We start from the raw sequence: 24,755 nt of genomic DNA, 5'->3' as shown, positions 1-24,755 counted from the left end.
ATTAAGTCACATTTATTCAAGACCGTCTGTCTTTAATGAATTATTGTATTGCTTTTGGCGTTTGTTCCTACAAATAAAATGCATTATTATTATTATTATTATTGTTACATTCGCCTTACCGCGCACGTTTAAACCTCGCCGAAATGATACAGACATAAGTTAAAAAAAAAAAAAAAAAAAAAAAAAAAAAAAGTCTCTGGATAAAAGCGCCTGCTAAATGCTTAATTTAATTTAAAAATTTTCATTTGCATGCAAGTCTTCTGGTAGGACCAAATCATTTAGGGACCTATTTTACCATTCACTGGCGTGATCACTCAAAATTAATCTAAAACGCATCTGCCCTCGTGTTTTGATGCAGGATAGCAAGCATGAGTAAAATTACCATCGCCTTTTAAGGACCGTAATACGGAAAACCGGAAAGTAAGTCTCTTTAGAAACCACTTGGAAGCAAATAGCACATAACTGCCGTTAACCCATTTGCTGCAAGCATCGCCAACGGCCCCAGTCTATGTTTCGTTTTCACAGCACGTTAAACATCACTCTCTTACTTGATCTGGATAAGCCGCGCATCAATTGAAGTCCAAAGACTTTGGCTTTTATATCTGACCAATATTTCGATAAAACATAATTCCAGTGATTAATTTTCCATCATGTCAGGAAAACTATTCCTATTCCTGAACGGTAAACGTCAAAGTGTTAGCTCGTGGACAAATGTTGATCATGGATCTAGTCAGAAAGAATCATGAACAGAAACATCTTTATTTTGGGTATATAATTTCTGCCTCCATGCCAAAAATGGGGGGTATCTTGTAAGGGGTTAACGTTACTGCTATAATCATGTCTTTCGGTACAACGCCTTACAAGACTAAACATGCTCAATCGTTTCCAAAAGCCTCTGTTTCCACAGTCCATAATACAACGTGAAAACAGCGTTCCAAACGTATCCACTCGGGAGTCCGTCTAAAGAGCCCGGAGGCCAAATGAGAGGAAAGATGCTTTTCCAACAGGAACATAATAAGGTGGACAAGGCCTGAGGAATCGTCAAATCAGGCAACAAATTGCTAAGCTGGTAACACAGTAGGCTACCCATCCATTTTTAGCTTGCCCCATCAAATATTACTAACACTTTTTACTCTTCCCACAGCCAACATCTACAGCAGCCGAAGCAAGTAGCCTTTCATGTACCTCCTCACTGCCGCAGCAGTGTCTGCTCCCGCAGGGGCCTTTCCTGTACCTCCCCACCGCCGCTGCAGTGTCTGCTCCTGCAGGAGCCTTTCTTGTACCTCCCCACCGCCGCTGGAGTATCTGCTCCCGCAGGAGCCTTTCCTGTATCTCCCCACCGCCGCTGCAGTGTCTGCTCCCGTAGGAGCCTTTCCCGTATCTCCCCACTGCCGCTGCAGTGTCTGCTCCCGCAGGAGCCTTTTCCGTATCTCCCCACTGCCGCAGCAGTGTCTGCTCCCGCAGGAGCCTTTCCCGTATCTCCCCACTGCCGCAGCAGTGTCTGCTCCCGCAGGAGCCTTTCCCGTTCTCCCCACTGCCGCAGCAGTGTCTGCTCCCGCAGGAGCCCTTCCTATACCTCCTTGTCTGCTCCCGCAGGAGCCTTCCTACACCTTCTCCCTGCTGTGCAGCGTCTGCTCCCGCAGGAGCCTTCCTACACCTCCTCACTGCCGCGCAGTGTCTGCTCCCGCAGGAGCCTTTCCTGTACCTCCACACTGCCGTAGCAGTGTCTGCTCCCGCAGGAGCCTTTCCCGTTCTCCCCACTGCTGTTGCAGCGTCTGCTCCCGCAGGAGCCTTTCCTACACTTAAATATATATAAAAAAAAAAAAAAAAAAATAAATAAATAAAATACCACACATCACCTCCGCCTAAAGGCATGCCATGCATCTGAGGTTGCGGTGATAGCATCATGTATCGACAATAGCCAAGACGATATTAGGCCCATTCTCCAACCAACGTTTTTTATAATAATCATTAGGCGGCCTACCTTAATTCGGCCTACCTTAATTAATCAAACCGCTCTGTTATCCCATCTCAGCACTGCATTTCCCGCTCGCCCGTGCCCTCAAAGGACGATGTGAGCCCGTAGGTTAAAAAAAAAAAAAAAAAAAAAAAAAAAAATCATTGGACAAGCGAGATGATCGTAGTGCCGACTACATGAACCAGCAGTATTTAAATATAGTATTTATACTTAATACCAGTGTATCAGTACTTCCGAAAGTATATATATATTTTTTTTGATTATGGGCGATTCCATAGGCTCTTTTCGTGCACCTGCATGGTCAAAATGGTAAATAGTAAGCTCAGACAGTATAAAGAATCTTTCTCTTACTCCACCCATGCACGATTACATCGTCGATATGTACCATCGATCTCACGTGCTGACAATGACCACATCGCCGATACATGGCACCCATTTGGGGTACACTGGCACAGGAAATCCTAATTTATTTTTGCACGCTTAATTTCGGATACTATGACTGCACCAAGATTTTTTCGGACTCATTATCGGAAGCAGCTCATTGGATGTGCTAAACAATTATCCAAGTAAGCCTCACAGCGTCTACCCTCGTAGACAAATAAATCATCCTTAGTATCGAACTCCCTGCCAGGCGCTGCAAGAGGGCTCCCGGTTGAACCAACCTTTGCCTTCTCCATTCAACTATTATAAATCATCCTTAGTATCAAACTCCCTGCCAGGCGCTGCAAGAGGGCTCCCGGTTGAACCAACCTTTGCCTTCTCCATTCAACTATTATAAATCATCCTTAGTATCAAACTCCCTGCCAGGCGCTGCAAGAGGGCTCCCGGTTGAACCAACCTTTGCCTTCTCCATTCAACTATTATAAATCATCCTTAGTATCAAACTCCCTGCCAGGCGCTGCAAGAGGGCTCCCGGTTGAACCAACCTTTGCCTTCTCCATTCAACTATTATAAATCATCCTTAGTATCAAACTCCCTGCCAGGCGCTGCAAGAGGGCTCCCGGTTGAACCAACCTTTGCCTTCTCCATTCAACTATTATAAATCATCCTTAGTATCAAACTCCCTGCCAGGCGCTGCAAGAGGGCTCCCGGTTGAACCAACCTTTGCCTTCTCCATTCAACTATCAGCAAAGCTTACTCGTTTGACAACGCAAATATTCAAATCCTGCCAGATGCTTTCCCACTTAATCAATCTTGGACTTTCCATCCAACCACCAGCAAAGCTTACCCGATTAAAAAAGCAAAAAAAAAAAAAAGCGACATTTACCTATCGAACACCAATGAGTACATTGCAGCCCAAATAAATTTTCCCTTCGATGGCAAGATGTACCCATTCAATACCGCAAGTTACGCTTTCGCCGAACACTAACGGGCTCTTCGCAGATAAAACAATCTCAATTTTCCCTCCGATGGCTGGAGAGACTACCCATCTGGTGTCGCAAATTTTAATAAATATAATAAATGAAAATACAAATAAATATAGAAAATAAATAAATAAATAAATAATAAATAAAAAGACACCGGATGCTGGCCATAGCCTCCCGACCAGATAACCTTACCTTTTTTCAATCCTATGGCCGGCAAGGCTTCTCTCTTCGATGCCAAGAGCTTGAGCTCCCATCGGATGCTGACGAGAGCCTCCCGGCCAGACAACCTCACCTTTTCCATTCTGCGGCCAACAAGGCTTACCCGTTCGTTGCCTGGAGCTCACACTCCCTTCGGACGTAGGTGAAAGCCCCCGGCTACCTGCTTTTCCATTTCTGTCTTTCGTACGGAGAAGTTTACCCGCCCAACGCATGGAGTTAAGGCTCCCATCTAACGTAGGCGAGAGCTTCCCGGCTAGACAACCTTACCTTTTCCGTCCTTTGGCCAGCGAGGCTTAACCGTTCTATCCGGGAGCTAAGCTCCTGTCGGACGAAGGTAAGAGCCTCCCGGCCGGACAACCTTTTCCGTCCTTCAGCCAGAGAGGTTTACCCGTTCGATTCCTGGAGCTAAGCTCCTATCGGACGTCGGTCCGAGCCTCATGGCTAGACAACCTGACCTTTTCCACCCTTGGCCAGCGAGGCTTACCCGTCCGATGTGAGTGCTCCCATCGGACGCCGGCGACAGCCTCCTGGCCAGCCAACCACGACCCTACTGTGTGTTTCAGGTTACTAACCTACAAGCAAGCTGCTTAAATGCTGCAAGTACCTAACACACAATAAACTCTCCTTCCTTCCTATGGTCACCAAGGCTAAACCGTCTCTTGCCAGGAGTAGCAAACTCCCTTAAACGCCGACGACAGCCTAACGACCACGCAAACTTACCTTTTCCAACCTACGGCCTGCGAGGCTCACCCAGTTTGTCCCCGCCGGACGCTGGCAAGAGCCCCCTGGCCACCTATCGTTACCTTTTCTGTCCGCCATCCGGAGAGGCTTACCCGTTCGATGCGCGTGCTCCCTTCGGACGCCGGCGAGAGCCTCCCGGTTAGACAACCTTACCTTTTCCTTTTCTATGGTCAGCGAGGCTTACCCGTTCGACGTGTGTGCTCCCTTCGGACGCTGGCGAGAGCCTCCTGGTCAGACTTGCTTTACGTTTCCACCCTACGGTCGGCGAGGCTTACCCGTTCGATGTGTGTGCTCCCTTCGAACGTCGGCAACAGTCTCTCGGCCACACAACTTACCTTTCCATTTTGACGGTAGGCGAGGCTTAACCGTCCGACGCCACGAGTCTCGTCCTCTCGCCAAATCCTGCAAAAAAAAAAAAAAAAAAAAAAAAAAAAAAAAGCTACCCTCAGCTACTCTCACATCTTTTAACCCCGTCTGGCGAGGCTTACCCGTTCGATGTTCTGAGTTTGAGGCCCCATCGGATGCTGCGAGAGTCCTCCCAGTCGGGTTTTCCTTTCCAACCCTCCCCGTCCGCCGAGGCTTACCCGTCTGTCGCGTGCGCTCCCTTCAGACGTCTGGCGAGAGTCTCCCGGACGGGCCTATGCTTGCCAGCCGCAAGTGAATCTCATCCAGCCGATGCCGTGAGTCGGGATCTCCCTTCGGATGTTGCCAGAGTCCTCCTTGTCGGCTGGCCCAAAAGCTTTTTATCTGCCTAACCGAGAGGACCCAGACGTCCGTCATCCTGAGTCTCAATCTCCTGTCGGAGGCTTCATGGGCCCTCTCGGTCAGCGTTAGGCCCTTCACCCACTGAATAGCAGGGGCTATCAGCCAGTAGGGCCCGTACGCCGACACCGTGACCTATTCCGGTCGAGGCAACTCGGGTCCTCCCGGTCGGGCACCACAACCACGCCGCTCCTCCTCATCGGCCGGCAGGGCTCACCGATCCAACGCCAAAAAACTCCAGTTGAGCATCGGCCCGAGCCCTACCGACCGGGCGCCAACAACCACGTAGTTCACTAGCTGCAGCTGGTAGGGCCTACTCTCCCAACGCCCAAGTCGCTCCCTCCGGAGTACGTAGGCCCTTCCAGCCTGCCAACGAGATAACTTCTCAGAAACCAAATCAGCCCCCGCCAGTACTCTGCTTTTTGGGGGGCATTCTTTAAACTGGCGGCTGTCCTCCTGTACATTTGCCTTTTTGGGGGGTACTCTAGCTTCGGGCAATTCCCGAGCTCGGAGCCCTTCCCCGGACAGCACGCCAAATACGCATACCATACCTCAGCTAATTATATGTAAGCGTGAACTAGTGAAATGTAATTATCTATGAAGATTCGGGAGGAGCGCGTCAGATACTTAGCCTAATCATCACAGGTGGACCACAATCAAGTAATCAATCCCACAGTATAAATATCGCTGACTTACCTCTATCCATTGACGGTTTATCAGCATCCCTCCTCCACCCCATCTCCTCACTTCAAGTTCACTTTACAATATACGGGGAAGGGGGGGTACTCTAGCTTCGGGCAATTCCCGAGCTCGGAGCCCTTCCCCGGACAGCACGCCAAATACGCATACCATACCTCAGCTAATTATATGTAAGCGTGAACTAGTGAATGATATTCGATATAGTGTACAGCACCTTGGTAAACAATTGTTTTTAGTGGTGCTATATAATTAAAGCAGGGTGAATGCAATAAGTGATGTGCTTACATGTCAAGGAATTCATATGAATATGATCAAGAAACCAAAATATTAATAAAGTCATAATTGGCAAACAACAAATTTTAAGTAATATAATGCATGTAAATGCAGCCATTGGCACACAGAAGAGGTCAATGTATGTGAGTGCATGGGATATTGTAACATTGTGCACTGGGTTGTTTAGAAGTTATGTGTGGTTTCATTTCGCCTGAATTACTCTCTTATCCATCATGAACAGGAATGGGAAGTGGTGGCAGTGCAGGAAAGGATGCAGGGCCCCTTAAAGCTCTTTTGAAGCAGCAGACCCAATCAGCACTGGAGCAAAGAGTAAGAAAAACACACATGCATTTATAAATTAACAATCAAGTTTATGCACAAAATTGGTACTGGTGATTATGAGAATTATGCTTCTCCACTCTTTCGCTCTCTCACTTGATTTCAGGGGGTTTTATCATCCTCTGAAGCGTTTGTTAGAGCATGGGTATGTCTGGAGAGGGCATGCCAAATGTTTTCTGATTGTAGAATCTTACATGTTTCCCAAACTCCTCCCTGTTTGAGAACTTTAAATCGGAAGGCCCGCATCTCTTCTACTGTCCTAATGACTTCATTATCAAACCAATGACACATCGGTATTGTGACTATTGGTTTGGGGGCCATGTGGTTATGCACTCATTTCCATGGAGAATATTCTAGAACCTTTGACAGGTGCTAGAAAGCTTTCATGTCTACCTGTAAATCACAGTTTTGCTGAGCTCTTGGTCGGGGGTAAAAGGTATTGTGAATTAATTAAATTGATCTAAATGAAGAGCCAGAGATCCTGAAGTCTGTGTCTTCATCCAGTCTGTGGATGAGAAAGAAACGTGTACTGGGAACAATTTTGTTGAGGCTTTTAATCAGGAATTTATGCATATTTATTATGTATTTGCAAACAGTAGATCAGGATGGTAAGTTAGAATTAAAATAGCCTTTATGTGCATTTTTTTGCAACTTGTTATGCCACTTACATCTGCTGGTAAGACGTGTTGCACTCAACAGAGTTGTTACCTGAATCTCTGTATCTCTGCATGAGTCTTGTTGTGATTTGCTAAATATTGACAATACAGTTGCTTGACCCACAGGCTTCAATTTCTGTGCTTTAAAATCTTTAGTTTTGTGGGAAGATTTCTTCATGTCCATTGGTTCACCTGTATCATTTCTGTATGATCCCTACATCACCGTTCTGTGTGTTTCAGGAATACCCTTTCTTCACATTGACTGTCTTCCCTCCTGGATTTCTCCTTCATGTGGGAGGCGTGGTCAGTGCGCGCTCAGTAAAGCTTCTGGATCGAATCCACAACCCAGGTAAGACGGCTCATATTATGCAAGCACAAACATAAACAAATACACCAAATATACCATACATGAACACAAGTTAAAACAATATGAAACATAACAACTCCACTGTAGTAAGAGCAGAAACCAATAAACAGATGTATGATAGATAAAAAATGATAGCCTGAATGCACTGTAAGTCGCTTTGGATAAAAGTGTCTGCTAAATGCATAAATTTAAATTTATGAGGTAATTTGGCAGTGTGCATGTTGTTGGTGAGGCTTTTATTGTTTAATCAGTTTCAGTTCTTGTACATTGTACAGGTGCATCTCAATAAATTAGAATGTCATGGAAAAATGTATTTAATTCAGTAATTCAACTCAAATTGTGTATTAAATAAATTCAGTGCACACAGACTGAAGTAGTTTTAGTCTTTGGTTCTTTTAATTATGATGATTTTGGCTCATGTTTAACAAATCTAATTCTTAACCAATTAGAACACTTCAAAAGACCAAAAAAAAACATTTCAGTGAGTTGTTAGCCTTCTGGAAAGTATGTTCATTCATTATACATTTACTCAATACTTGGTATTGACTACTTTTGCTTTAATTACTGCCTCAATTCGGATTGGCATGGAGCTGATCAGTTTGTGACACTGCTGAGCTGGTATGGAAGCCCAGGTTTCTTTGAAAGTGGCCTTCAGCTCATCTGCATTGTTTGGTCTCTTGTTTTTCATTTTCCTCCTGACAATACCCCATGTATTCTCTATGGTATTCCAGTCTGGTGAGTTTGCTGGCCAATCAAGCACACCAACACCATGGTCATTTTACCAACTTTTGGTGCTTTTGGCAGTGGGGGCAGGTGCCAAATCCTGCAGGAAAATGAAATCAGCATCTTGCAAAAGCTGGTCAGCAGAAGGAAGCATGAAGTGCTCCAAAATGCAGTGCAGTGACTTTGGTTTTCAAAAAACACAATGGACCAACACCAGCAGATGACATTGCACCCAAAATCATCACAGACTGTGGAAACTTAACACTGGACTTCAAGGAACTTGGGCTATGAGCTTCTCCACCCTCCTTCCAGACTCTAGGAGCTTGGTTTCCAAATGAAATACAAAACTTGCTCTCATCTGAAAAGATGAGTTTTGACCACTGGGCAACAATGAAGTTCTTCTTCTCCTTAGCCCAGGTAAGACGCCTCTGACCTTGTCTGTGGTTCAGGAGTGACTTCAGAAGTGAGGAATACAACAGCTGTAGCCAAATTCCTTGACACGTCTCTATGCCTTGACCCCAGCCTCAGTCCATTCCTTGTGAAGTTCACTCAGATTCTTATATCGATTTTGTGTGACAGTCCTCATAAGGCTGCGGTTCTCCCGGTTGGTTGTGCAACTTTTTCCTTCCACTCAACTTTCTGTTAACATGCTTGGATACAGCACTCTGTGAACAGCTAGCTTCTTTGGCAATGAATGTTTGTGGCTTACCCTCATTGTGAAGGGTGTCAATGATGGTCTTCTAGACAACTGTCAGAACAGCAGTCTTCCCCATGATTGTGTAGCCTAGTGAACCAAACTGAGAAACCATTTTGAAGGCTCAGGAAACCTTTGCAGGTGTTTTGAGTTGATTAGCATGTCACCATATTCTAATTTGAGATTAATTGGTGAATTGGTGGGCTTTTGTTAAATGTGAGCCAAAATCATCACAATTAAAAAGAACCAAAGACTTAAACAACTTGAGTCTGTGTGCATTGAATTTATTTAAATACACGAGTTTCACAATTTGAGTTGAATTACTGAAATAAACTTTTCCATGACATTCTAATTTGAGATACACCTGTTTATTCTGCATCACATGCGCCATTTATTTGCCTTAATGTTTGCCCTCTCAAGCACATGATGCTCTATTACTCTTATTTGTTTCTAGAAGATTTTGAGACGTTCATGTCTCCTGAACATTACTTTTTTTTCACTGTTAGCACATGCACAATAAATACGTTTTGTAAATCCACAAATATCCTTTCTAGTCTGTACTAACAATACATTATATCGATCTATATATTGCCAATACATTATATAGATCTATATATTGCCATAATACAATTTAAAACAACCTTTAAAATATCATTTTATGTGAGTATGTATATGTGTGTATATATATATATATATATATATATATATATACATTTCTTATGGAAAAGTGGCAGATTTTGGCAAGATTCACCATCATGACTGCATCTCATGATGATTTTAATGCTAAATTTTAATTACAAGTGTTTTAGAATTTTTACCACTGTGAGGTTCCGTAGAATTCATGATGTACTGCATAATTTTGTAAATAAATAAATGCTTGTCAGGGCAATCTTTTACATCTCCATTGCATGAATTTATTATTTTTTTCCCTTTTTTTTGTCTCATAATACTTAATTCTCACTCCCTGCCCATCCTAACACTTGTCTATCATTAGTTTGACCCATTTAGTGATGCTGCCCATTGCATTGATCTAGGATTGTATTTCTTTTAAATTTGCATGGATTCAAGCTTTAAGCTAACCAAGCTGTGCCATTACCTTCTAATTTAGATTTTGCATGCTAATCTGTCACAAAGAGAGGTTGTTATTTTGTATAGAAGAGTAGAGCTGTGCAAATATTCTAATGTGATTTTCATGTGCATCTTGCCAGTAAAGCTGGTTCTGTGATTAGTAGTAAATCTCCAGCACGCGCTTTCAGATGAAGCATTTACTACACAAACAAACGACTTTACTGACAAAATGCGCCTGAAAATCACATTCGATTATTTGCACAGCCTTATAATGGAGTGTAATTAACGGGAGAAGGACTAATTTATCTGTGAACTAGAGCTCAGAGGGTGTCTGTTGTTTTATTTTCTTGTAAATAGATGACTATAGATGACTGCAAACACACACAAACACCCACAGCTGTTATTCCACAACATACAAATGAAACCCATCTATTACTTCATCTGCATATGAATGTTTTAATAGTGTGTGTGTGTATTAATTAAAGCATGGTTTGGTTGAAGGAGCCGCTCATGTAGTTTTATTGTAGATGTGCTAGTTTGGAGCCTCTGACATAGTGCTGCTGCATGCTTTCTTCTCTATCTCTTTATCTCTCTTCTTCTTTTACCTCTTTCCCCCTCGTTCTCTCTCCCAGACATCTATATTCTTCCTCTCTGTCCATCTCTTCTCTCTCGCTCTCGTTCTCATGGTCACCCTCTCAGATAACTATTGTCTGACTTTGCAGTTCCTGTGGAGTGGTGTTGTCCAGTGTTGTGTTCTTGTTTGTAGTTGGTGTTTGGTTTTCGTTTTCTTTTCTACTCTCTTTCTCTCTCTCTTTCTCTCTTTCTCTCTTTTTCTCTCCACTCCTTTAACCGATCTACTAATGTGGCGATTTGGCTCAGCCTTGGGTAACACCAGATCATACAAACTGCTAGACTGGAATAGTTTCACTGCAGGTACTTCCCTACCCTCAGTCCTGCTTTTCACACACAAACACGCACACAAACACATATGCAGCCCCTGGCAGCTCAGCTGTTACAAATTACCTAATGATTAATACATATTATCAGTTTGTATAAAGTATTGAATTTTGAATATTTTCTTTAAGCAATTAATCAACATTGTAATCATTCTTAAAGGGATAGTTCACCCAATAATGAAATTCTGTCACCATTTACTCACTGCAGTGTTTTTCTAAACCCGTATGGTTTTCATACTTCTGAGAAACACTAAAGTTTAGCTGCTGTTTTCCTTAAAATGAAAAGCACAGCATGTATACCTTCCACAACAGGTTTCATGTAGAAGTTTGTTCTTGCATGCCTCATATCTCAGTCTGCAGTAGATGGGAAGGTTATCAATGAATAACATCTTCAGTTTCTGTCTGTGCATCACAAGTAGTTCAGTATGACTTCACAAGACTTCGAATATAGCACTCATGAGATGTTTGTACAACTGATGGTTGTACTTATGACTTATGATTCTTTTTTTTTTTTTTTGTCCCGTATGCCTCATTTTTATGGAAAAGAGCAGCGTGAACATTTTTCCATGCACAAAAATTCCATTTTTATTTTATTTTATTTTTTTAAGTATCAAAGTCATGCAGGTTTTGAAAAACAGGAGGGTTAGTAAATGATTTTTTTTTTACATTTATTTTACAGTGAACTTTTCCCTTAATATATATTGAAATTTGTTGTTCAATGCATACTCACAATTAGGAAGATGACTTGATTTTTGTCAAGAGTGATTACAAATACATTTAAAGATGAATAAAATGTGTAAAACGAATCATTAATGATGAGGTAATCTCAAATACACAGACAAGCACATAAACTCAAGTCTTTTCTCAGTAGTGTGTGTTGCATGAGCTGCCATGAGCTGTGCTTTTGTATGTCTGGCACCTGTTGCATGTTTTAGCTGGATGTGTGGCTGTTCTCTGCTCTGGCTGATCATTCCTTGGTCCGCTCTGACTGCGCTTCACCTGACCCCTTACCCAGCGTTCCCTGATCACGTGACCACTTGATCTATCAATCCAGTGAAGTGGACTTAGACAATGTTCCACATTTAGTCATGAAAAGTATCATGACATTCCCTTGGGCAATTGCTGCTGCCTCTGTGGTCATTGTTGCTTCCCTCGACTAAAGTAATAAAGAATCATACTTTATGGATTATGTTTGTGTAAGCTGATATCACATGGTCTGATATTGATTTGTAGTCATTGTCTGGGGTTGTTCATGATTTCAAGTTCAAGACATTTGCTTTCTTGACTGAATATTTTTTCCTCCTATTTTCATTAATGCATCATTTACTGTTGTTTGACTTCGGAAGGTGCAAAAAGTTTAACACTGCCCAGAATCTGTAATAAAGGGCTGGAACCTGTCAAAAAGCAAACATATATATATATATACACTGTATATAAATGTTACGGGGGAAAAATGTTTTTTGGTGATTATAAGAATATAGTCTACACAAGAAATAAGCCTACAAACCGTTTGTCACAAATATTGAGATAATTAAAAAAACTATCATTGGTATAGTAAAGTATTTTAACATAATAAATTTGTAATTTAATAATGTAAATGCAATTATTGGCTTTTAGGCATTTATTGGCCACAAGTGACAGATTATTTTTGAGCTCTGACTAGGTGCTGTTTTTCAACTAATTGAGAATAATTTGTTTACAAAAGCAATTGAATGTTTGGTTTTTAGTTTATAAGAAAGTTCACTGTGGACTGGTGTATTTTTAATTCTGTGTTATTAATTAGGCTATGAGTGATTTGTATCATATTATAACAATGGTAAGTTGAACATCAGGCCATCATTTATTAATTTATTTGCACTTTCTCCTGCTTCTGGTCTCTTTTCCACTGTGCACTTCTCTCTTTAACTTCCCCATTATTAATCAAACTCCGTTCTGCTGTTGGCTGTTTATCCAGGATAGTATGGAGTTTGTCCTCTATTGGGAAGCTTGACTGCACTAGCAGGGGAATGCTCTGCCAACTGTTGTAGATGAGTTCATGAAAGCTGTCAATCAGGAGAATGGCAAATCACACCACTGTCCTTTTTGTCCTCACCATCATCATCATCATTTTCTTCATTCCCCTCTGTCCTCTCCTAGTATGTGGTAAACAGGCTGGGGAGTTTGCTCTCATAAAAACCCCTTGCTCTCAGAGAGTGTGAGCAACTGTGCATGCATGCGAGTGTGTGTGTATGTGTGTATGAAAGAACGAAGAGCAGTACTAGCCTTGTTTACATTAGTGCATGGTTTTCTCCCTCTCTGAAAACAATTTTGATATTAGACACTTTTTAAAAAAAAAAGAAAAAAAAAATATAGACAGAGAGAGAGATTAAAATGAATAAAACACGGTTCTGTTGATGTTTTAAGGCCTTTTTAACGCTACATGCTAAAGCAACTTCACACCAAGAACAATAACTATAAATATAATGATGACTATATTAGTGTCCACATTGACGCATTCTAACGTTCTGATTATTTTAAGTTCATACACCAGTTTTATCATCTGCTGCTTTAAATGCTCAAGCTCTTTAAAGTTGGGTGGATTCTAGGGGTGTTTTCACATTAGCATTTTTGGTGTGCACCCGGGTTCGATTGACGTCAGAGTTCAGTTTGTTTGGATGATGTGAACGCTGTCTTCCAAACTCGGGAGCGCACCCACGAACTGTACCCGAGTCCACTTAAAAACAGTGGTCTGGGGCACGGTTCATGTGAACTGTGGTACAGTTCGCTGCTGATGTGAATGCAATCGTACCAAATCGCGGAAGTGAACCGCTTTAATTACATATTATTTGATGAAAATGTGTTTGTGTGTTTCACTCACTTTCTTGACAAGCGTGACTGCAAGCAGAGAGCTGTAAATCTATTTTTTGTTCTCCTGCAGCAGTCTTTGGAACATGTGCAGTACATTTGTAAGATGTGCCGTTATGTACTGAAACTTTGTAAACAAAACGAACGGTTGAAAAACGTAAATACATAAAGGGCAGAGAGTAATGTTATACATTTGCTGCCTTCTCCTGTGCCGTGGTTACTAAGCAATGGGGTAAACAGCTACTGGCTTAATGACGCAAGCGAACCGCGGTTCGGACCCATATAAAATAATATGAACGCAGTTCTGTGGCAGCAGGGGGAGGGGGAAGCAATCGATCTCTAGTTCGGATCAGGCAAGCGAACCAAGTGTGAAAGCACCCTAATCGACATTTTTATCATTCATCATGTGGAAAAAAAATGCTCTGAAAATGATTCCAATGATATTGTTCCTCAGTGTCATTATCATTAAAGCTGTGGTGTGGACTTCACTGTTCTCATACAATTAGAGCAAATATTACAAATTGATATGAATTGACTAATGTTATAGTCCTTGGTGTAAACAGGCCATAATGCTTTGGACAATTCAGGGATAAACGCCATTCTACTATGGGACTCAAATATCAAATCTAGCATTTTATTGATATAGAGCAGTTTTGTTTTACCTGGAGTCATGAAAAAACTGCAAGGGGTTTGTGAGTTGATGAAAGGCTACTAATTCAATCATAAAAATTACAAATTATGATCAATTAATAATATTAAAATTAAAAAAAACTTACTAACAGTCAGTGAGACCATTTACCTACATCAGAGAACCGTGAGTTTGCAATATTGAAATATTCATTAAAGAAATCTGGTCAAAGAGGTTCAGCCTACAAAAAAACACTTTGGGAATCCCTGATATAGACGGTAATAATAAACAAACAAATAAACACGATTGTGAGTTGTGGCAGATTTGGGAGAGTCAAGAAACCAGCTAACAGGGCTAGTATGCTGCTAAAGTGAGTGGAGGTGTTTATGTGCCAGTGGTGTGTGTGATTATATTATATAAATATGTTTGTTTCAGACGAGCCGGAGACAAGGGATGCGTGGTGGGAGGAGATCCGTCAGGAAATAAAGTCTCATGCCAAATCTCTTGGCTGCCACGCTGTGGTGGGCTACAGCGAGTCCACCAGTATCTGGTACTTAAACACACACACAATCCTCAACTCTTGAGGATCTTTTCACACACTGGTTCTCAACGGTTTTTAGGTTTTTCAAGACAGTTGAGGGAGTGAATTAAATGAATCTTGTTTTTTAGTTGCACTACTTTCTCATTTGGTCATCCAGACATGATGAAAGGCTCTGATTATGTGCTTCGTGTGTTTGCAGCGAGGAGGTGTGTATTCTGTCAGCGTCGGGCACCGCAGCGATCCTCAGCTCCCGATTCATGCAGGACGGCCCTCTGGACACCGAACTCAGGTTGTCACAGCAACCGCTTTGTGTCTTTTCTACAGGGTCAGAGAGGGTCGAGGGGGATATGGGTAGTTCAGCCTCGCTAGGGTAGGTTAATGACACACACAGACACATACACACACACCTTTGGCCCCCTGCTAAGGGACTCTTATAAGAATAGTTCACCCAAAAAATACAAAAACAAATGTGTTTATTAACTCTCCCCTCATGTCATATCAAAAGTCAAAAAGGGTGCACCAAGAAAATAATCCATAATTAGTCATCTAAAATCATAAAATAACTTTAAAGACAGCATAAAATGACAATTCATCTTGTCTGTTTTCTAAATTAATGTTATAAATCTTATTGTGAATATAAAATATTTTTTGTAAATCACAATATAGAAAAGATATGTCACTACTTTTCCTTAATAGAGTACAGTAGCTCCTAACATCGGTATGAAACAGAAATTGTGACATATATCTGAGTGAAATGGCTTCTTAAACAAGGAGAAAAATACAGAAAAGAATATAGGACAGGATTTTGAATTGATTAGATCGTTGTCGTTTCCTGTGATCTTATCTGAAGAAATTTTGTTTAGCGTGAAGGAGGGAAAGTTAATATTTTTGATTTAAAAATGACAAGCTCACATTAAAAAATGATATGGATGGATAAACAATTTGTAATAAACACTGCAGTATTGTGAATTTGGATTTCATGGTGGCATTAAAACCAAACGGTTTGGAATGAAAAAAGTGTAAGTAAATCATAACTTAAATTACATTTTGGGTGAACTTTTCCTTTAATCTCAGTACTAAACAATACTAATTAAATTGGTGTGTGTGTGTGTATGTGTCTGTCTATGTCTGCTTAGGATGTTTTATATACAGCTACTAACCAAATTAAGTCCTGCATCTCTGCATTTGTATATTTTATGTTAAAAAAATAATACCGTCTTTACAAATTTGTATGCTTATGTAGTAATTGTATTCAGTTTTAGGTCTCTGTGTTCTCTTGTGTTATTGTTCATGTACTAATTACAGTGTTTATTTCTGTAAGATTTGAGGAGGTGGTGTCCCCTGGCTGTGGGTTTTGCCACATACCGTACGATGAGTTGAATATACCATTTCCTGCCCAGCTTACCTATTGCTACTGCTGTCGCCGCTACAAAGTGCCCGACGTCCTCTTCACAACAATCGACCTGCCTACTGAAGCCAGCGTCACCGGGAAGGGCTGCCTGATTCAGGCCAGGTAAAATATGCTATCTGAATGCTATATTATTGTGCTGCATACTGCACTATAGCACAAATAGTATATGTGCTATTTAGTGAAACATGCTTTAAATTACAGTTTGTAGGGCTGCATTTATAAACTAAATCACATTTTACATTTTAGATTACAATTTTAACTAGAAAAAATGACATCACAACATTACATTTCAGTGAATTAATAAAAGCAGACATTATGCTTTTTTTAAAGTGTCCCACGTGAATAATTAGTTTGGATGATGGTCAAGTCAACCCATTGTGTTCTCTGCATCTCACTGTAGGCTGTGCAGGACTAAAAAGAAGGCCCAGGGAGAAGTGAACGCCATGGCCATTAGTAATCTTCTGCCATTTCTAGAGTACGAGCTCCACACACAGCTGATGAACAAATTGAAGCTACGGGGCATGAATGCTTTATTCGGGCTACGTATCCAAATCAGCGTGGGAGAGACCATGCTTCTAGGATTAGCGGTCAGTGTGAAATTACCAGCAATGCTCAGTGCGTTTAGTGTACTTTATTAAATTTGACCATTTTTCATGCTCAAAGCTGTGGTTTGTTGCATCTAGTCTGCAACAGGAGTTTATCTGACAGCTTTACCCAGTCCCGGAGGAATCCAGATTGTGGGAAAAACTCCCAGTGACATCACATATGAACAGCACATCTCTAATATGCAGAAGAAAATCAATGACACCATTACTAAAAACAAAGAACTGTATGAAATCAACCCTCCTGTAAGTGCATATACACGTCAAGTGTATTTCAAGTCTTTTATTTTATCCGCTTGTTCCTCTTTTAAAAACACAGCTAAAACGTTTTAATAGTTTTTTTTTGTTCATCATAGGAGGTTGTGGAAGAGATCATTGGTTCGCCGATCCCTGAGCCCCGTCAGAGGTCTCGTCTCTTTCGTTCTCACTCAGAGAGCTCAGATGATGTGTCAGAAATAGACTTATCCCATGGGAAGAAGGATGCCTTTGTGTTGGAGGTAAGTTTGTTTGTTCTGGAGGTTTATGGATGCGACAGACGAACATGGAGATGCTGGAAATGCATTTTGCATTTTAAACGTTTTTATACTCTTCTAGATTGATGACACGGATGCTGTGGAGGATATACATGCCCTTCTGACTGATTCCCCCACCCCAGCAGGTAAACACATCTGCTAGACCACTGTTGGACTCTATTCTGTGTTTACTTGGCTATATAATCACCTGCGTTTATGAACATTGTCTTGTCTTTCCTTCAGGATTCTACAGCTGCAACACTGAAATCATGCCTGGGATTCAGAACTGGACTTCAGCTATACAGGTACTGTTCATCACAGCGAACCTGTCCATCTCCTGAAAAGTGCAGATAGTGTGTTGATGTGTTTACATCTTCAAGACTCAACAGAACCCAACAGTATTTTAATAAAGCCAGAATGGGAGCAAGAGCCAACAATGAAGACAGTTACTGTTGCCCTAATATTTGCAGACAGATGAAGCTATTTTTATTATGTTTTCTCTGGAAAGACAGATTTATTGTCTCTGTATAATGCTAATATGTTGTTGTAAATTTTTCTTCAGATGTTTACCTCCGTGAGGGTCTTCCGCCTAAACGCCAACTTGACCAATCAGGGACTGAATAAGATTTTCAGTGACCTCTGTGAGAACCTGCTTAAGGTGAATACCTTTTCCTGAATACATATTTTCTGAATATGTTTATCAGGTTTTTTTTCCTGAGGAGATTAGTACGATTATAGTTGATATGGACCAGCTAAACCAAGTGAATAAATAATGTTTGGATATCACTACTCTAACTGGGTTATATGTGTGCTCTGTAGAGCTTGTACTTCAAACTGCGGTCCATGGTCCCATGCTGTCTTTGTCACCTGAACTTCACAGTAGCCATACCTGAAGATGAGCTTATTCAGGTGAGAACACACCTGACCTTATTATGTTTTTGTTAAATATGGTATTAAACTTTTAGTTTGTGACCTCATTACTGTTAAACAACAAAAACGAAAGTAAGAAAGGAACATTTAAGGTTTGTTTGTCCTGTTTAGATTATTTTTTTTAATGTCCTACAAAATTGGTCAGTAGGAATGGGTGAATGTGGTAATGTGGTATATTCATATAAAATTATGTTATTAATGTAGACATGTATTAAAGGAGTAATGGAATACAACTACAGTTTTTTTTTGTGCATTTATACTAAATGTATTTACACTACTGTTTTTTTTTTTTTTGTACAAATACCTAGAAACCATATAGTTAAACATTTACCATGATATTTAGGTGCTATATGTGTGGTTTTAATTGTGGTTATCATGATCTAAATGAATGCTACTATGCAAGACCAACTTTTAATTTTAATATAACTCAAAAAATCAGAATAATTACATTTCACCGTATGAAACTGAGGTTTTTACAATTTTTGTAAATGTTACTGATATTAGATATTTATTGTTTATTTACATATTTGTATCCTTACTCTAGGCTACTACTACTGTCAACTCAAACTACAGTCAAATGTGCATTTCTAAGAGACAAATAAATAATAATATTAGAATATTATGTAAGGGAAACAGGTCAATTTAGCTCAAAGGGAATCATTTAAGATTTTAAAGGGAATTTGAACAGAATCACTGTTTCACGGCTGTTCACGGAGACGCGCCTGCGGTTCAGTGAACGAGCCGTTTAACATCAAATCTGCGCTGGATACTAATATCCAAACTATAGTGAAAACACTATCAATTAGCACAGTAACAAGATCGGCAGTTTAAGACATTAACTTGTAAGCACAAAACACAAGATACTTCTCTTTTCAATATGAATAAGGCTTTATTAGATAAATCGAAGACATATAAACTAATCTAACACATAAACACACGCACACACACATTCACACAAGTTGCAGGAAGGTCGAAAGTTAGGGAAAGATGAGTTTAAGAGAATGGAAATATGGAATCCCAAGTTAACAGCAATACGTTAAATTGCATAGACATGAACAACCATCAATCACGTAATTAGCGCTCGCATTGAGTTCCTCAATGGGGTTAAAATTATATTAGATACACCAGCACAACAAATATCTGGGAATACGTTGCCTTCGTTTGCTGTGAAAGGGACTCCAGTTGAAAGGGGTATCCCGGTGTCGCTGATTGGCTGGAAGTTCAGTAGTGGCTGAAGTGACGTCTTGGGAAGCCCGTGGTTGGGCGTTGGCTGAAAGTGCAGAGTCGTGTTCGCTGGTTGAAGTTGAATGGACGTTACAAAACTTAACTCAGAACACGAAACTCTCAAACGGAAAAGAAAAGAAATAAAGTTGGACGAGACTAGGTTGTTTTCTTTCTCATCGTGGCATAGTAGCAGCAGGCAGGCACGCTGGAACCGCGCTCAAAGAACAATGATGACTACCGCATGGCTAGATGCTACAAGCTAAAGCTAGGTAGAAAAGCTACAAGCTAAAAGCTAAGAGCAGGCATGACTGATAGCACGAGCAAGGCTGGAACTAAAAGCAGACTAAAAGCCCGCATGACTGATAGCACAAGCAATGCTGGACTAAAAGCCGACATGGCTAATAGCAGCAGCTAGACTAGAACTAAAAGCAAGATTTAATCGTGTCCAAAGTATTTAAACTTTCCTGTTGGCCACCCCTCAAATGTTGCCTTGACCAATCAGATATGTTCTTGGGGTGGGTATCATAAATCATTTGTTTATCTTACCAAGCATGTGGTTCTTGCCTCACAGGATCTAATTTTGGACATGATTCCTATAACATGATTATGATATATTTTACAAATAAATGATTGTCAGGACAATATCAAGCAAGAAAATGCGATTATTTCAATACTAGACATGACTAGGGATCCTATAGTTATCAAAAGACATACACAATAAGTGATTATACATGATAGTCAAATGTGTGGGTTACACGTAAATGAATATGGAGTTAAGCAATGGAATGATTCATTCATAAGTCTTTTTTGAGTTCATTCTGGTCCATATATAATGTATAAAAAGGGTTTCTTTGCCATTCTCTGGCAAAGGACTTTTCTGTGAAGACAAAGGTTTAAAGCCCTTCCCCCTTAGGAATTTCAGTCTGGTTTCAGTGGCGGTGGGGGGGGGGGGGTCAATGCAAGTATTTAACTTGATCTCCTGGGTTTACATGTGATGTCCAGCGTTGCATTTCAATCACGAACAATAAATTTGACAATCTCTTCTTCGAATTAAAATTGTCAATAATTGTTCTATTGGTGTTAATGTTGAAAGCTGTTGTGTGAACAAGTTGGTTGGTTGGTTATCTTGCTTGGTTCTTGTGGCACTAGAACTGATTTATGACTTCCTGAGGAATTCAGCTCATGTTTCAATGCACACAGCTCTGATAGACTCTTTGATTTGTCTGATTTGACTCATTTCTGCTACAATTATTTATATCGCAGCCTGCACTGCAAACTGTGCTGAAGATATGCATCAGCTAAGTCAGGCAACACAAACCTGTTTCATGATTTGAAATATCACTCATTAGAACATGCAGAAACTAACGGTCAGGTTTCTACAACTTTCAATTAGGAGCAAAAACCTGCCTTTAAACTTGAAAGAAATGAAGATTGATGTGAAAGATTGTATTGTGATAATGGTTTTTGGCCATATTGCTCAGCCCTGTTGCTCTGTGTTGTTTATTTGGCAGGTGGCGGTGACAGCTGTGGCATTGAGCTTTGACAAAGTGCAGACTTTGGAAAATGGCAAACAAAGTGGGGAAAAGACACCGATAAAGGGTAAGCATGTGCTGTATGTACAGTATGTTCACGTAAGACACACCTTTTTGAAAAGCTGGTCCTCAGTCTTGATTGTCCTTTGCAGCCATAACAGAAAATGACGAGCAGCTTCAGTTCAATCTGGAGCTCAATGCTGAAACATCTTCTTCTTCCATCTCCCCCAAAGGTAATTCTGTTGAATCCTGGCTTTAAACTTCACCCGATGTCCCATACAGTCCTTTAGAGCTCTTTAAAAGTTTGCTGGAATCCTTTTATGTTAGTGCTAGGTGCATAATTATAGATTGTTAAAACTAAAGCCGTAAAATACATTTTCGTACTCAAAATTAAATAAACCTCAGCTGATTTTTATTTTTGTTTGTTTGTTTAATTTGATGTACTATTGTAACTAAAGCTGAAATGAATAATAAAAACTATATAGGCATAGTATTAAAAAAGTAAAAAAATAAAAATAAAAATAAAAAAGAGGTAAAAACAACTAAATTACTAAACTTTAAAATTGAAATTGAAACCAGAAAATATATATTAAAAAAAAACATTCAAAATATTAATAAAAAATTTAATTGTGTAAATTAAACTAAAACAACACTGGCCAGATAATGTTCTCTTAATAATGATATCTTAAAAGTTAAATATCCAATATTGGTTAATACCTATAAATAAAAAATAAATAATAATAATAATAAAAACAAAATCTGAGATACTGGTGAAATAACTATTATATTGCCGATTTAAATTGCATAAGTTACTTGTTCCAAAATTAAATGCATTTATTTATTTATTTTCATTAAAAAATACAATTCTAACATTAGAGAATTTTTTTTTTTTTTTTACATTGCATGAAAATCCTGTTTTCTTTGGTGTCATCCCTTTAACACTGCATTGGTTTCCTGTGTGTGTCTCAGGTCTGTCAGAGGTTGGCAGCCATCCATCAGCCAGAGGTCAGTACCTGATCCGTTGCTGAGATTTCTGGAGGCAGCAGGGTGGTTTTTTTCCCCTTTTGATTTCTGCTCCTTTTGTGTGGGACAGTTTGAGGTGCTGCAGCACACACCCCAGCATCATCCATTTTACCCCTTTTTCTTTTTTTCCTTCTTTCTTTCTATGTCTTGTTTCCTCTTCTCTTTATCCCTCTGTTGTGTCGTTGTGTGTATGTACTTGCATGTATGTATGTGCACATATTTCTGTGTGTGTTTGTGTCCATCTGTGTTTGTTTCTGAATGAATATATATGTGTGTGTGTGTGTGTGTGTGTGTGTCCAGCCCCCTCAGTTGATTACAGTTCCTTTGCAGACAGATGCAGCTCCTGGATAGAGCAGCTTAAACTGAAAGCTCACACCATAAGACGCGGATCGGTTAAAACAAGTAGGAGCACACACGCATACTCGCTTACATACACAATCACATAGACCCTAGTTGGAGTAGTCTGCATACTTAAAAGGATCTTTAACTTTAAGACAAAATCAAAATGGGCCCTTAATACAAATTTTCTTGGTTTTATTATGTTCATTTCATAGGTGCACATTATTCCAAATACCATTAAAATAACACATTCTTAACACAAAAAAATATATTTAAATTAATACAGTATATTTTTTTTGTATTTTGTATGTAAAACAGTATGGAAGTAAAATGATTTAGGAGTATGTTTTCATTTCGGTGTTCCTTAAAAACAAGTTGTTTTTTTTTTAATTATTTTATTTGGTGAATTATTGATTTTTTGTTTAATATATATATTTATATATATACATATTTTATTTAATGTGGACGAAAATGGGGCTCTGGTTCAATGTTTTTAATATTGTTTTAAAGTCCTAGGTACACAGTAGTGTGGCATTTATCTTTTAACCCTCACAGCATCGTATTTATTAAAAATCAAATGTCAAATTTAAAATGGCATCTACTCTGACTACAGTCTATACTTCTACACACATCCTTACACACTATGTCCAGCAGTCTTTCTGCCATACGCCGATCCGATCAAACTTGATGGACAGAGTGTGAAAGTTAAGGTTACATCCTAGTGAGGAACCAAGATGAGTCTCTCTTTCAGTTGTGCCTGAGTGATTTCATAATTGAGCTTGCTGATGTGATGAGAATAAATAAAGCACAGACCAACTCTGTCATGGGCCCATGCAGAGTAAAGCACGATTCATTAATGCATCATAAGTATGGCTGTACAGGTTGCACAGTCAAGGGTTGGGTGTTATAGCTAAAAAAAAAAAAACTCTATTCTCTGTTGCTTTATTGTATGCTGTCTACAAAATAACCATATTAATACTGGATATAACACCCAGCCCTAATTCAGTCCACTGACAGATAGTTTGCATGCGTATTAGCGCTCTGTGTAACAATTGTGATGCAGCGTCATGCATGATGTATTACAGCTTTGAGATTTCAAGCTCTTTCACACTCTTGATGGACAAAGTGTCCTTCCTCTTCAAAGCTCATCATCCTGTGATTTATCAAGGGAGACTGAACATGCATGCATTCATTCTTTCTCTCCTCCTGTCTCTGTATTTGCATGCTGTTTATTTGCATGGTGCAGTACTGTTGCTTTGCTTTGATCACATGCTGCTGATTTTCTACACACAAATACACACATGCCCTTTTTCCTCAGTCACACTATGTTTGTCTTGTCACATCCGTCGGTCTTGTACAGCGCCCTCTGAAGGCCATGTCTGGTATCTTCCACCCCCCTCTTTCTTTTCTCTCTACCCCTCTCTCTTTCCCTCTCGCTCTCTTACTGTCAACAGCATCATCTATGGAGAAGGCCAGCCCGCTGCCTGAAGGTCGCTCTCGTTCTCTTCGGTCAAATCGTTCCTACTCGGGCAGTTCTGTCGCAGTGGTCAAAATGACCCCGCTCTCCTTCATTCCTGGAGCAAAGATCATCAAATACCTTGGCATCATCAACATGTTCTTCATTAGAGAGACCTCCTCACTCAGAGAGGTAGCAGTCTCACTGTTTTTACTACCATAAATCCCTGTTCAGACTCATTCATTTTGTCACGGATTAAGAAATTTGCTGCTGCTTATTATTGTTAATAATAAATTATTATTAAATGTGTATAATGTAGGGCCCTATGATTTCTGCGATGCAGAAAACATGGACAGAATCACGGAATCCAGTCATAAAAATGGAATTTACAGTTTAACGCGGAATGTCACGGAATTTTGAATGAATTAATCAAAAGTAGGTCATTGCACTCACATCAAATCACGATATGGACTAATAACTGTGAATATTAAGCCGGAAAAGTCTATTTAAATATGAATCCCGCATGTTCTGCGTGTCTGTGTTAATGAATGGCACAGAAGCGCGGCTTCGTTTTTTACACACGGAAGTGCGCAGTGATTTTAGCTTCTGTCCTCTCACTAAATAGGGACGGAAACTAAATTAAAACAGAAAGAAATGCAATCCAGAAAAATTAAAACTTAAAAAAATGGAATCCGAAAAATTTAAATGGAAAAAATATATATTTTGGGAAAAAATAATGTTAATTATGTTAATGCAATTAAAATAACTGATGTCAAATAATATTAATAGTAATAACAATAATAAATATTATTGGTGTTTATTTTTTTATTAATGCTAAAAAATTACACAATATATTTTAATAATATAAATA

General features: G+C 39.8%; 1 protein-coding gene across 13 annotated transcripts in view; it reads left to right on the top strand.

Annotated features, from left to right (window-relative positions):
- The window catches only part of LOC113100348 (C2 domain-containing protein 5-like), a 35,599-nt gene that overhangs the window by 9,081 nt on the left and 1,763 nt on the right, over positions 1–24,755 (top strand). For 3 of the 13 annotated variants that reach the window (XM_026265169.1, XM_026265160.1, XM_026265165.1), the window contains 18 exons: positions 6,281–6,369; positions 7,275–7,383; positions 10,766–10,819; positions 14,750–14,864; positions 15,055–15,144; positions 16,177–16,368; positions 16,667–16,853; positions 16,950–17,114; positions 17,225–17,365; positions 17,463–17,526; positions 17,624–17,685; positions 17,943–18,038; positions 18,200–18,289; positions 21,046–21,133; positions 21,219–21,299; positions 22,036–22,071; positions 22,390–22,491; positions 23,883–24,076. In XM_026265169.1, the coding sequence (XP_026120954.1) occupies positions 6,281–6,369; positions 7,275–7,383; positions 10,766–10,819; positions 14,750–14,864; positions 15,055–15,144; positions 16,177–16,368; positions 16,667–16,853; positions 16,950–17,114; positions 17,225–17,365; positions 17,463–17,526; positions 17,624–17,685; positions 17,943–18,038; positions 18,200–18,289; positions 21,046–21,133; positions 21,219–21,299; positions 22,036–22,071; positions 22,390–22,491; positions 23,883–24,076 (1,955 nt within the window). Of the gene's footprint in view, positions 1–6,280; positions 6,370–7,274; positions 7,384–10,765; positions 10,820–14,749; positions 14,865–15,054; positions 15,226–16,176; positions 16,369–16,666; positions 16,854–16,949; positions 17,115–17,224; positions 17,366–17,462; positions 17,527–17,623; positions 17,686–17,942; positions 18,039–18,199; positions 18,290–21,045; positions 21,134–21,218; positions 21,300–22,035; positions 22,072–22,389; positions 22,492–23,882; positions 24,077–24,755 lie in introns of all 13 variants that reach the window. The other 10 variants (XM_026265162.1, XM_026265156.1, XM_026265163.1 and 7 more) reach the window with 5 other exon arrangements.

The sequence above is a fragment of the Carassius auratus genome, unplaced genomic scaffold, assembly GCF_003368295.1.
Source record: "Carassius auratus strain Wakin unplaced genomic scaffold, ASM336829v1 scaf_tig00217248, whole genome shotgun sequence".
In the NCBI taxonomy this organism is placed as follows: Eukaryota; Metazoa; Chordata; class Actinopteri; order Cypriniformes; family Cyprinidae; genus Carassius; species Carassius auratus.
This window is presented reverse-complemented; position numbering and strand designations above follow the sequence as displayed.